General features: G+C 38.4%; 1 protein-coding gene across 6 annotated transcripts in view; it reads left to right on the top strand.

The window, feature by feature from the left end:
- The window catches only part of MAPKAP1 (MAPK associated protein 1), a 236,432-nt gene that overhangs the window by 38,998 nt on the left and 183,857 nt on the right, over nt 1-13,577 (top strand). For all 6 annotated transcript variants that reach the window (XR_014140160.1, XM_081803593.1, XM_081803592.1 and 3 more), the window contains exon 4: nt 1,602-1,750. Coding sequence is in view for 5 of the 6 variants with exons in the window: in XM_081803593.1 (XP_081659719.1) it covers nt 1,602-1,750 (149 nt within the window). In the remaining variant the exon portion in view is untranslated. The remainder of the gene's footprint in view (nt 1-1,601; nt 1,751-13,577) is intronic.

Here is a 13,577-nt window from a genome sequence, read left to right as displayed (position 1 = left end):
ATATATATATATATCATCACTTCACCCCCAAGCTTACTGATAACAGTTGTGTAACTTTGATAAGTTACTTAGTTTGCTACACCTCAGTTTGTTCATGGAGTAGTAACCCATCTCTTAAGACCATTGTGAGGACAAGTTGAGGCAACACCTCGCATTGTTCCCGACCCATAGTAGGTATTTAATAAAGGGTTATTCCTTTCCAAAGTGTAGCAATAAAACTGTTAATAGATTATGTGCAGACTAATACTTGTAATCTAAAATACCATGTAATCTAAAACTTTTTCAAATGTGCATTTAACATCTGTTGAACTTACATATTCAGATTCTGGAATTGGATAGTCAGGTGCCACATCTTAAAAGCGAATTAGATCCTTTTCTCCTGGTTTGCCACTTACATTTATAGGGACTCATTGGATAAATTTGTCCCACTAGTTTGTTGAAAAGATGGTTTTAGTTACATTTTTTAAAAGTTCTAAGTCACTATTTCAGAGTTCTGTTTGATCTAAGTTCAGTTTGGCTGTGCTCAAAAATGGAATGGGGTTGGACCTATTCGTTACAGGTTTTAAGATCTAGGATTGATTGATTTTAAAATTTAAGTATGGAAATTTTCTAATATTTACAAAACTGAAAAGTGTAATAAATCTCCATGTACTTATCTAGCTACCACCTTAAATGATATTCAGATTAATATGGACACTTAAATGATCTTTGAGAAGATATGGAACTAACTTGTCTTGATTCACTAATGAGTAAGAGTTAAAGATTCTGATTTAATAATAATTTAATTTGAATTCCTTCAATCATTATTTTATTCATTGATTCATGCAACAAAATTTATTGAGGGTCAGCTTTGTTCATTAGTGCCTTATGGCTAAGAGCCTTGCCTGATTGCAAATATCAGCTTTGCTACTTACTAGCTGTGTTGCCTAAGGCTAATCAGAGTATTCTAAGCTTCAGTTTCCACACTGGCAAAATTAAGATAGTACTAGTATCTACCTCATAGGCTTGTTAGGAGAAGTAATTGAGATACATCGGCTTGCTCAGTAAATGTTAGCTGCTGTTATTATAAATATCATTTCTCCTTTTCCTCCTCATCTTTGTCTTCCAGAGTTTATGCTAGGTGTCCTTGGAGAGTATGAGAGGATTAAGACATAGACCTTCACCTTGAACTAAAATTCCAAAATCCCACAGTATTAGAGCCAGAGGAGATTTTTAAGATTCTCTAGTTCGGCAAACCCAGAGAGCTTTAGTGAATTGTCCAGTATCACAGCATCTCTTAGAGGCAGAGCCAGGCCAAAGCTCAGGTCCTTTAGCTGTGAATGCTCTTGTTACAGAACGGCTGCTCTGTTGGTTTGACTCTGCCCCACTCCTTAAACCCCAGTCCTTCTAAACTGGCAGTCCTGACCTGACTGTTTTCCAGGACTCTCTGCCTTTTCAGTGTGCAAAATCAAAGTATATGTGAGGCTTTTTGCACATATCAGATCTGAATATGCCCTGGACACTCTCTCCGTAAGATTCCAAGGAAGACTTGCTAGGGAAGGTAGACAGGCGGTGTCTCTGTGTAATTACAAAGATGTTTTTATCTTCCTCTTGTATCACAGCCCAGGAGTTAAAGTCACTGTTTGAAAAAAAGTCCCTCAAAGAGAAACCTCCAAGTTCTGGAAGGCAGTCAATATTATCTGTACGACTAGAGCAGTGCCCTCTGCAGCTGAATAACCCGTTTAACGAGTATTCCAAGTTTGATGGCAAGGTAAGTAAAAATAAAACTTTGTCTTTTTAAATAAAACCTCAGTTGAGTGGAATTGTTTTTGTTAGTGTTGTTATTATTAGATTTAAGGTTTCAGAAACGACTCAAAGTAATTATAGAATGTCGTTCACACTTCTATGACCGAGGATGTAAAAAGGTCTGAATTTGGGCTTAATACTGTTTCCACAGCAGTATGTTTGGGGGATTAAAACAAAAACAGTCTTGAGATATTTGGACATGTATTTTTTTTCCCCGTTTCATCTTCGAAGTATACTTGAGGATTTGGGTTGGTTGGGTTGTGGTTAATCAAGGCCTGATTGTGTTGGGAAAGCTTTGAAAGTGGTTCCGGGGAGGCAGTTTGCATTGTCTTGGTCTGATTCTTTATTGTAACTGTAGAAATTGTTGAGGTTAGAGCTTCATTTCAGAATTCTAGGCCGTTGTTTTTATGTCAGTATTTCATGGTAGGGAATCTTGTTTGACACTCGTTATGCAGGATGACTTAATTTTTTTGTTTGTTCTAGTAATTTGCAGTTTAAAAATTAAAACGTGTCTATTTTCCTTTTAGAAAAATGGCCACTATTCTAGTGGCCTGCCTTCCTGTGTCTCTGCGCGGAGCTGAGCTGGGCTTCTTTCAGGAGACAGTAGCAGTTGATTTTTATATTTATTGCCATTATATTTGCTGTCTGGCAGTGGCTTGGGGGTGCTCAGTGATAGCTTGTTGCCTGGAGGGGTTGTGTACAATTTGTCTTATTTTAACACCACTGCAATTAATAAGCATACAGGCTCTTTGCTTATGTTTGCATTTTTTTATATTCAACTTCTGGTTATGTACTGGTTCTGTCAGTTGTCATCTTTGAGCAAGGAGATGTTTTCTCTTCAAAACACTTTTACCTCATAAGGTTCAGCATGTTTCCATATGTTTAAGGAAGCTTATATGGCCATGGGCAACTGAGGTTATTGATGTTGGTGGGAAAGGAAAGCCAAGAACTAGAAACAAAATGTATAAGTTACATAAAGATACTAATTTGCTCAGGAGTTGCCCCCCAAAAAATCTGAAAGGACTTTTAGTAAATGAGAGATTGTATTGTAAAGCTTCTCTTTAGCCTGCCCCTACCAGGACTCCTGTTTCTTCTTGTGGAATGTAGCAAAGAGAAGGAAGGGTCCCCCTAGGGGACAATAATGTCAGTCTCTGGAAAATGGAGAGTTGGACTGTAGGATTTGTTTTTTAAATACTACAGTTGATTCATTTAGATATGTTTGTGAGCGTTATTATTGGAATTAGGTTACACGGCTGGAATTTATTTGCTTCCGTTGTCTGATACCATCTCATTGTTTGAGGACATAATTGCTGGAATAATTACTATGTAAAAATACTTCGATGCCAACAAAATAGCACAGATCTTTTAAAATATTATGTCCTAGAATTCTTATTATACCATTAGATTTTATTTTATAAATTGCTTAGCTTTGGATTTGACAGAAAGTTATAAAGTGTCCTTGGTATGTATCTAACTTTTGAAGTGCCAAGGAGAAATTAAAAAAAAAAAATGTGAAGAAGCCATTTCCTCAGTCACAAAGGACTTATTTTTACTAGATGTGGTTATACTTAAGGCTCTCCATGCTTTTGTCATATCAAATCTATTTGTAATCAGCAAAGGATATGTGCATGGAGCAGTCACCATTACACTTGGATTAAGAAAGATTTATATATCGATAAGTCTATCCCATGATGTGATGCTGTTTTATTATTATCCTCCATATTACAAATGCTAAAATACAATTAAACTCTTGTTCTCATCTATTATTTAATATTGATGCGTTTGGCAGATGTGTAATGAAAGTGGCTAATATTTGAAGGATATTGTACTGTACATATTAAATTAGTCTTTCTTTATCTTTGTGAAATGCATCAATATGATATTCAATGACATCTCAATGATTAATAGAGAATTATACTTGAGTCAAGCCTTTTTGTAACCTAGAAATTAAAATGACTATTCAAATAACACCTCAAAATGATCAAATTAGCATTTTGTGATTGCATAATAATGGGATTGTAGTAGTTATAACAGCACCATGGCTGCCTCTAGAGTTAAGATCATGTCAACCCCTTGATAATAAAGTCTTTTCTGTGAGAGTCGACTTTAATAATTTCCAGATTGATTCTTCCCTTAAATTATTTGACGTTCAGCACTAAATTTTTGTTACTGTTGTAACTTAAAATTATTTTATTTTTATTCAGCTCATATTTAAGAAGTGAAATGAGTGACCTATTTTAATGATTCACCATCTTGTCACTGAACTCCATGCTTTTTGCCTCAAGTATAAGGGTTTTTCATGGACTTTGATAGTCCCTTTTTTTTTCCTGCAAAGGTTTGTTAAAGCCACTAAAATATGTATAGAGTTTTCCCGTACAAATATTCACAATGCTTTTCTTGGGAATAACGCTTGCCTTATTTACATAATTAACTGAGTTGCTTAGGTCTCTTGGGCAAATGATACATAATTGGGGAGAGAAGGGGACAGGGAAGAGTTTGGGGTCTAATTAAATATGCTAAAAAACTACTTAATTATGTATTTCCTCAAGAGACTGACGGCTGTGAAATCCTCAAGATTAAACGTTAGATTTGAAAAAAGGTTTTTGTTTTTGGTATGGCTTTACAATTACATTGTAGGTAAGCCAGCATATCTAGTGTCTTTAATGGTTTCTGCAAACTGGATTGTTGTTGGTTTTAGTGATTCTAAGGGTAAGCATCTTTTAGCTATTGTGCTAAATTAAAGTGAATACTTTCAAATAATTTGTGGTTCCTGTAGCAGGTTAATAATTTCATTTTTAAAAATAATTGTTGATTAATAATTTCTTAGAGGCATACAGTTGAGAGGGAAAGGTTGTGCTTAGGCATGTGCTTTGTTGTAATTTCAACAATTTTTTGGATTTGGTTTATTATTATGTTTATATTATCTCTTTGGTAAATTGGCGATGCTATCTGTGGCCTGTTTTAGATTCAGTAACTCTGTTTACTGATCATTTGAAAAAAGTCAGAAAGAGATTGCAAGTGGTTTTAGGGAATGCTTGGTCACACAAGGCAAAACCAGGCTCAGCCATCTGCCTGCATTTTTTGGGCGTGTTGAAAACAGGACCTCAAATAGCCTAATTAACAAAATCTCTGTTCTAGAGATTGAGATAATCCGAAAACTTCTTGTGACAGTCCTTCTGATTTCACTGTATGTGGGAGTTGGGTGTGACAAGGAGTTGCTTTGAGGTGATGAGGGAGTGGGCTCTACTGCTAAGTGAACACTTATTCAGCACTTAAATTTAAGTATCCCCAAATGTGTGGCTTTCTGCCCAGTCTTTCTACCTGTTTCAAGTGAGGTCATGTTTTTGCAAGTATCTAACCCTTTCCATTCCATACCTTATCACTTAACTTGAGAAACTTGCTAGTACATCACCACTATTCTGGTTAAACTGAGTTTGCAAATATTATCATCATTAGTAGACCATTCGAATTTTATTTTCTTTATTTATTTCAAAAAAGATTTTATTATTTACTTGAGAGAGAGAGCAGGTGAGAGAGAGAGCACGAGTGTGGGGGCAGAGGGAGAGGGAGAAGCAGACTCCCTGCTGAGCAGGGAGCCCAACTCGGGGCTCAATCCCAGGACCCTGGGATCATGACCTGAGCCAAAGGCAGACACTTAACCAACTGGGACACCCAGGCGCCCCTTATTTTATTTTTTAAAGTAGGCTCCACGCCCAGCTTGGAGCCTGGTGCAGGGCTTGAACTCACAACCCTGAGATCAAGACCTGCACTGAGATCAAGAGTCAGCAGCTTAACTGACTGAGCCATCCAGGCACCCCCATTAGAATTTTAAATACCCATTTCCTGTCAGTAGAGTTACTAACAAAGAAATGATATTGATTATCTGTTGTGACATCTTGGTCAGGTTTTCCATCTCTCCAAACCTCAGTTTCTTTACCTATTAAAGAAATGAGAGTTCCTTCCTCACAAGGCTGATGAGACCATCAAATAGGATAATAGTAGGATAGAGCACCTAGCACAATGAGAAACAGTGTAATTTACTTTGTGACCTATTTTGTATTAAGACCTGAGTTTGAATCCTGGCTCTACCCCTTAACAGTGTGACCTCAGGCTAGTTACTTAACCTCATGAAGCTCCAGTCCTCATATGTGGGTTGAGATGATGATAATATATCTTTCTCATGAGGATTAATTGAGATAAGGTCTGTTTACCAAGACATGTAGCACATAATAGGAAGCACTCAACAAATATCCCACTTCTGCCCCTCTCTGTAAAGGATGAGGGCCAGTGATGCCATCCCTTCTATGTACTTCATTAGATTATTGACAGGATTGAGTGAGAGGAAATGTGTTCTTGAAACCACAAGTTTAGAATAGCATCGTTAAACAAGATGTGCAGCAGACTGGGTGAAGGTCTCTCTCAAGTCCAGCGAGTTCAGGAGGTTTTAGCCTTTAACTTTAAATAGGAAGATTGAGTCAAGTAATTACTCTCTTTTTTTTTTTTTAAACATCATAGGAGAAGGTAGTTCAGTATTAGTCATTGTTTGGCAGTTTACTAAAATGTTAAATATTTATTTGACTTAGCTAAATTCTACTCTAAATATAAGGAGAATGTTTGCCTTAACAAGTGCTTAAAAAAGCAGAACCTGTTCTTGTTCATATAGACAACTGTGACTTTGATTGTGTTAACTTATTAGAAAGTAACCATTTCTCTGTTAGAAACTGTTTTAACTGAAGCTGCAGAGAGCATGGGGGAAGGGATAATTCATGAGTGCTAATTGCTTGGCTGTTAATTTTCATAAGTGTTGATAGAAGCAGTTCCTTAAATTAAACTTTGTTTAAAATGTATCAGGGGAAATATTCCACAATGTCGAGCCTGAAGTGAAAATTAATATGAATGCTGTGGCAATTAACACATACTGGTTAATAGCTTTTAGCAGCATTTTGGGATGATAGTCCTTAAATACATTTTTGCATGCTGCTCTTGTTTCAGCATTGTTCCAGTCTATGTCTGGATAATTATGAACAAATGTTTTCTACAATCATTGGCATTAAATAGCTCTCTTCAAAGAAAGTCACTTAAAAAACTTCACAGAAAAACATGAAGCCTCTGAGAAATGTGGCAAACTCAGGAAAGGTCAGCGAATTGAAATTGTGTTTTAAAAAATTGCCTCAAGAGGAAAATGCTCCTCATTTGAACTTGGAATATTTGCTATTATAATGGCATGGTCCCCTCTAATATGTTAAGTGACTTTAGTTCAGGGTCTCTTTCCAAAAAATTATAATCTGGACTTTATTGCTGGTTATGTTTCTAGACAGCAGCTTTTGCTTAGGGCTGCCTGAGCTGAGGTGTGGTCTTCAGCCTAAGAGCCTTCTGGCTTTTGAGTTTCTTTTTTTTCCACCCCTTAAGTTGACCAGCCCCCACCCTTCGATAAAATTGCTCCAAGGTTCACTTGCTTAGTGCCCATCCAGAGACAATCTAAGAGTGTTTTGAATTAGGGCATTTTGAATTAGGTTCTATATGTCCTGCTCTTCCATTTGCTTCTTTTTACATACCTTTTTTTTTTTTTAAAGATTTTATTTATTTATCTGAGAAAGAGAGAGCAAGAGAGCACAAGGGGGAGCAGCAGGCTCCCCGCTAGAGGGGAGCCCAACGCGGGGCTTGATCCCAGGATCCTGGGATCTTGACCTGAGCCGAAGGCAGACACTTAACCCACTGAGCTACCCAGGCTCCCCTTGACATACCTTTTTAAAAAAGGAGAGTAAGTCCCAACATCATTTTAGCAGTTATTCCCTCAGCATCTTATCTGTGACTGTATTTTGTTAGTCTTCTTTTTCACATACCAGTTTTTATTAGTCTGTTCTATTTCTTTTTTTAAAAAAGATTTTATTTATTTATTTATTTGAGAGAGAGAGAAAAGGGAGAGTGAGCACGAGCAGGGGGGAGAGGGAGAAGCATACTCCCTGCTGAGCAGGGAGCCTCATGTGGGACTCAATCCCAGGACCCTGGGATCATGACCCAAGGTGAATGCAGATGCTCAACCCACTAAGCACTCCCAGGTGCCCAGTCTGTTCTATTTCTAAAGGAAGATATTAGATATTTGCTACCTTTTTACACATTATAGTATACTAATAGAAGTACCAAATTCATTATTTTACAAGACCAGTGCTCTAACCCCTGAGCTATGGAGCCTAAATTCATTATTTTAAAAACATTTTTTAATGAGATTATTTTCCCCTTACCATTGTATTAGTGCATTTCTCTTCTTGCTGCTTGATATTGTACTGAAAATCCCAAGGAGAGATTTTGGGATTTCTTTCTGGGTGTATTCAAAATGAATTAAACAGGAATCTTACAATGGAAGACAGTGTTTTCAGCATTTGACTCTGCAGTTAAATTCTGAAGACTGAGTTCTTAAAACTAGCTTACTCCATTCTGAGCTCTTTCTGTCCAGACCTTGTTTCTGCCAGTATGTAGGGGCTTCCTCTGATTGTGGAACAATCTTCTAGAAATTCCTGTCAGTGGTAGAATTGACCATTAGTTTTAGAGGCTTTTCAAAGGAAGGCAGAATTTTGCAGTAGGAAGAACACATTTGTCGGGCTTGAATTAGAATACCAACTTGGCCGTTTACTTGCTGGGTGATATCAGGCAAATCACTTTACCTCTTTTTTTTTTAAGATTTATTTATTTATGAGAGAGCGAGAGAGAGCACAAGGAGGAGGGGCAGAGGGAAAGAGAATCCCAAGCTGACTCCACACTGAGCACAGAGCTCGACACGGGGCTCAATCCAAAGACCCTGAGATCATAACCTGAGCCAAAGCCAAGAGTTGGATGCCCAACTGACTGTGCCACCCAGGCACCCCTCACTTTACCTCTTTGAGCCTGTTTTCGTATGTATAAAATGAAGTTAATGTTATCTTTAAATGTTGTCACTAGGATTTAATGAAAATGGGAAATGCGTACATAACAAAGTGCCTGGTGCATGGTCAGTGCTGAGAGGTTTATTAGTTTCCTTTCATTTTACCACAGTGCCATTCATTTGCTTCGTATTTAGTGAGGGCCTCCTATGTACTAGACACTGTTAAGTAGAATCTGGATTCAGTGGTGAGCAAAAACATAACCTGGTTTCTGACCTAATGGAACTTTTTCTCTTGGCTGGAAGATGTTATGTAAACAGTCATCCAACTGAATGCAAAATTGCCATCACAGTATAATCACAACTAATTAATTACTAAGTACCAGGGAGAGATAGTTGGGGCCTTCAGAGTGTTATCATAGGGGCATCTGACCTACTCTAAAGGGTCAGGGATGGTATCCCTGTGAAAGTGACTCTTGATTTGAGAGCTGAAGGATGAGTAAGAGCTAAGTAGGTGAAGGGGGAGGAGAAAGGATGAACAGAGGGCCTGAGGCAAGGGGTAGCTTGGCAGTTTTGAGGAACCAGAAGAAGGGTGTGTCATTGGGGACCCAAGGGTGAGGTACAGTATGGTACAAGGAAAAGCTGCAGGGGCAGGCCATGTAGGTCTGGTGGAATTGTCCTCTTTAAGAATATTGGCAAGCCTTTGACAAGTTTAAATGAGAAGGTAAGGTAATCAGATTTGTGTTTTGAAAAGATCTGAAGGGAATACACCTGAGAAGGGTTTATAAGGCCAGAGAGACCAATCAAGAAACTTTTTGCAGTGGTCCAGTTGGGAGAGATGGTAACTTGGGCTTACTTACTGGTGATGTAGAAGGAATGGATGAATTCAAGAGGTATTTAGTAAGTAAAAGTGGTAGGACTTGATGATGGATTGCATGTTAAGGAATAGGGAGAGAGGGGTTTCAAGGACGATATCCGATCTGATTCTGGCTTGTAGAACTGAATGGATGATGATTTCATCCCTGAATTAGGAAGCACAGAGGGGCGCCTCAGTAGTTCAGTTGGTTAAGCGTCCGACTTTTGATCTCAACTCAGGTCTCAATCTCAGTGTCGTGAGTTCCAGCCCTGTGTTGGGCTCCATACTGGGTATGGAGCCTATTAAAAAAAAAAAAAAAAGGGCACTGAAAGAGGGCCAAGGATGAGGCAAGATGTTACCTTCGTGAGCTAGTTTGGCCTGGTGACTGCAGATCACAGCTTCTTAACCATGTCCTTGAAGACACTACACAGTTTTGGTGGGGTGAGGGGTGTGCGGCATACCCTGCTTGTTTGGTTTGTATTTGGGGCATCTGAGGCTGGGGTCTCTGAGGTGAGAGTGGGCTGGGAGCCAGGAGCCTCTTCTTTGTTCCCACTTCACAGACAGCTTTGGAACTCTGGCTAAGGAATTGCCCTGGAAGTTGGTCACCTCTTCTCTGAAATGGGTTGTACTCTCAGATGCCCAACCCAGCTCACCAGGCTTTTAAGAGGAGAAAATGAGAGAGTAATTTTAGATGAGGCAGATGTCAGATGTCATTTAAGAAAATATATTGATTTTAATTCTTGGAGGTTAGAGGACTAAGAGGTAAAACATGGACATATTTTTATTATAACAAGATTACTGTTGTAGTACTCTCTTCTTCCTAATTAATTACCAGATTAGTAGATGAAATCTGGTTGGGATGTATATCAAGCACTGAGGTTCCAGGAAAAGCCTAGGAGACAGTCCTTGTAGGGGTGACATGTTGCAATGCTAGGCATGGTGGGATTTTATACTGAGTGTCCTCATATGGGGCACCTTGCTCTGTATAATTTTCAGTAAAGAGATTTCCTTGTCCCTCAAAGTACTAGGCCCTGATTTTACTGTCTTGAAGAGAACTATGCAGAGAAATTAAATGACAGCCTAGGATCACTCAGCTGGGCATAGAATCTAAGTGTTCTTATTCTCAGAGATTTTTATTTTCATTCTTAACGGCATTCATATTTACATAATGGAAACTCGAGTTCTAGAAAACCACATGGTAGAAAGAACACAGGTATGGAATCAAAAGATGTGGGCTTTAGCCCTGGTCATGCCATGGGTCCTGGGACAAGTCACCTCCCATCTCTAAGCCTCAGTTTCTGCCTGTTTAGAATGAGGAACTTAGCTTGGATGACCTCTTGGATTCCTTTTGGCTTTCAGGTTCTGTCATTTTGTGATTGGGGAGGTGATTGTCATCAGTGACATGTAAGTTATACATGGGGAAAACTTGAACTTGTGAAGTTTTGATCTTTTACCTGTATGTTGGTACTTTCCTCTTCTAATTGATTATAACAAAGCTGGGATGTAGTGAGTGTTACCTCCATTTTACAGCTGAGGACACCGAGGCTCAGAAAGAGAAAGTGATGTGCTCATCGATACCCCACTAGTATGTGGCAGAGTGGGAGTTCAGCTCCCTTTTCCTTATTCCAGTACCACAGCTGTTTTTCCCACACTCTTTTACTCTTTTATGGAGGAAACAAAAAACACTGTTAGTAATAGAAAAAAATTTTAAATTTAAAAGCAAAAGGATTTCCCCTTTACCAGTGCACTTGAAATCTGACAGACTGTTTTGGATCTTATTGTCAGTTGTGTCTGTTGGGTAAGTTACTGCATCTTGTAAGCCTCAATTTTCTTACATGTAAAAAAAGGAATGAGACACTGGGGCTGGGGAACGATGCAGTGCTTTATATGTGGAATGTAGTGTATGTCCCACAAATGCCCTTCCTGGTGTGCAGAGTGGATTCATTGTCTGTCCAGCCAAGAAATTCTTTACTAAGCATCTATACTGTACTTGTTCGTGTCAAATGTTTATTACATACAGGCTCTGTGCTGTGCACTGATAAAGAAGACAGGAATAACTGCCCTGGAGGATTTGAAGGTAAGGGTGGCCATAGGGCTAACAAGTGGAGGCACCACCCTTCACAGTCAGAGTTGTGCCCTGTGCTGGGGACTGTGACAGTGGTCCATGACATCAGGTGCATGAACGACTAACTGTAGGGTAAATGTGATGGGTAGTGTAGTAGAGACCATGGGAGTGTGGAGGCAGCAATGATATTCATCTAGTTTGTCATCATAGTTGGGTTGTCTGAACTTTTGATTATACTAATTCCTAGACAGCAGAGACTTAACTTGCGTCACTCTTATTATGAAGCCCAGCATGGCACTCTCCACATGTAAATGTGGAAGTTTTTTTAAATGGCAGTGATGAATTTCAAATGTCATTACTCTTTGAGGCTTGCAACTACATTGCAGTATCATAAGAGCTGTGTTTTATTAATATCTCCACTCCTTTCTGTTAAATTGAAGTTTTAACGCCTAGACAAAGATACATGTAAGAAAGTAAGTTTAGGAAATTTGCAAAATATGCTACTATGCAACCAAAGATTAAATTGATTTGTTATATGTGCATTTAGCTACAATTCATTTTAATTGTCTGTATGAAGTTAAAAAGTATTAGTGTCAGATAAAGATTCATCACCAGAGCGTGATTTAAGGCTGGTGCTGAAGAACGCGGGCATGTGTTCCGGCAGATGTTTGTATAAGGCGCTGTCTTTCCTGACAGCAGTTAAAAAGTATGGTTATAGTAATCAAATTGTGGTGCAGCGACTCAGAGGCTAGGGCCAGATTGAATTAAAATAGATATAAGATTTATGAATAGCAATAGCTGTGATAAAATTTCACTGCCTTCTTCAACAGGAAGGACTTTTTCCATAGTGGAAAGAAGAAAATCTAATAACCACTTTCCTAAAACTGTGGTTTTGCTGACTTTCATTTTCCCTTCCTAATTATGACATCAAAACAATAACTTGCTGGGTTTTTTTCAGCTATGGTAGCCTTTTTTTCTTTCTGTCTTATTAAGTGCATAGCATTCAAGCAAGGATTTTTTATGATACTGTTTTAGTTTAGAAACAAAATTCATGTAAATCTAGCCTAAAGGATTTAAATGCTTTTTTTATGTAAAGTTTTTATCATTATCACCATAACAGTGTTGTATTGGGTTCCTATTTTGTATCAGGTCCTATAATGGACCCTTGTTACTCCTCACAACATTCTGTATGTGGATATTATTACTGTTGTACAGGTAAGGAAACTAAAGCTTTATAGAAAGAATAAATGATGCCTAGAATTTGAACCCAAATGTTTGAGACTTCACAGCCTCTTTCTTTACTGCCTTATATTAGTTTTTAATTTATTCTTCTGCAAAAATTTATGACACTAAGATCTCTAGTCTTTATTTCCCCAAAGGCTTTGAGGTGGTTCTCAGATTGACACAGGACAAGCATTTCTTTAATATTCATGATGTATGTATTTTAAAATATAATAGAGAACTTCTGTGTACTGTTGATGTGAAGTAAGATGTTGGGAGCCCATTTTTGTTTAAAATTATACCTCCTAACATAGCATTACTTAGTTAACTTTGGGATCAACTTTGTCTTATCACAGTTTTCTCAAAGATTTTCTTTTTTTTTTCTTTTTTCTTTTATTATTATTTTTTTTTTTTTTAAAGATTTTATTTATTTATTTGAGAGAGAGAGAATGAGAGACAGAGAGCATGAGAGGGAGGAAGGCCAGAGGGAGAAGCAGACTCCCTGCTGAGCGGGGAGCCCGATGCGGGACTCGATCCCGGGACTCCAGGACCATGACCTGAGCCGAAGGCAGTCGCCTAACCAACTGAGCCACCCAGGCGCCCTATTATTATTATTATTATTTTTAAGGATTTTATTTATTTATTTATTTGACAGAGAGAGAGACAGTGAGAGAGGGAACACAAGCGGGGGGAGTGGGAGAGGGAGAAGCAAGCTTCCCGCCCAGCAGGGAGCCCGATGAAGGGCTCGATCCCAGGACCCCGGGATCATGACCTGAGCCGAAGGCAGACGCTTA

Source organism: Leptonychotes weddellii, chromosome 14, assembly GCF_054177405.1.
Source record: "Leptonychotes weddellii isolate Sample4059 chromosome 14, ASM5417740v2, whole genome shotgun sequence".
Lineage (NCBI taxonomy): Eukaryota > Metazoa > Chordata > Mammalia > Carnivora > Phocidae > Leptonychotes > Leptonychotes weddellii.
This window is presented reverse-complemented; position numbering and strand designations above follow the sequence as displayed.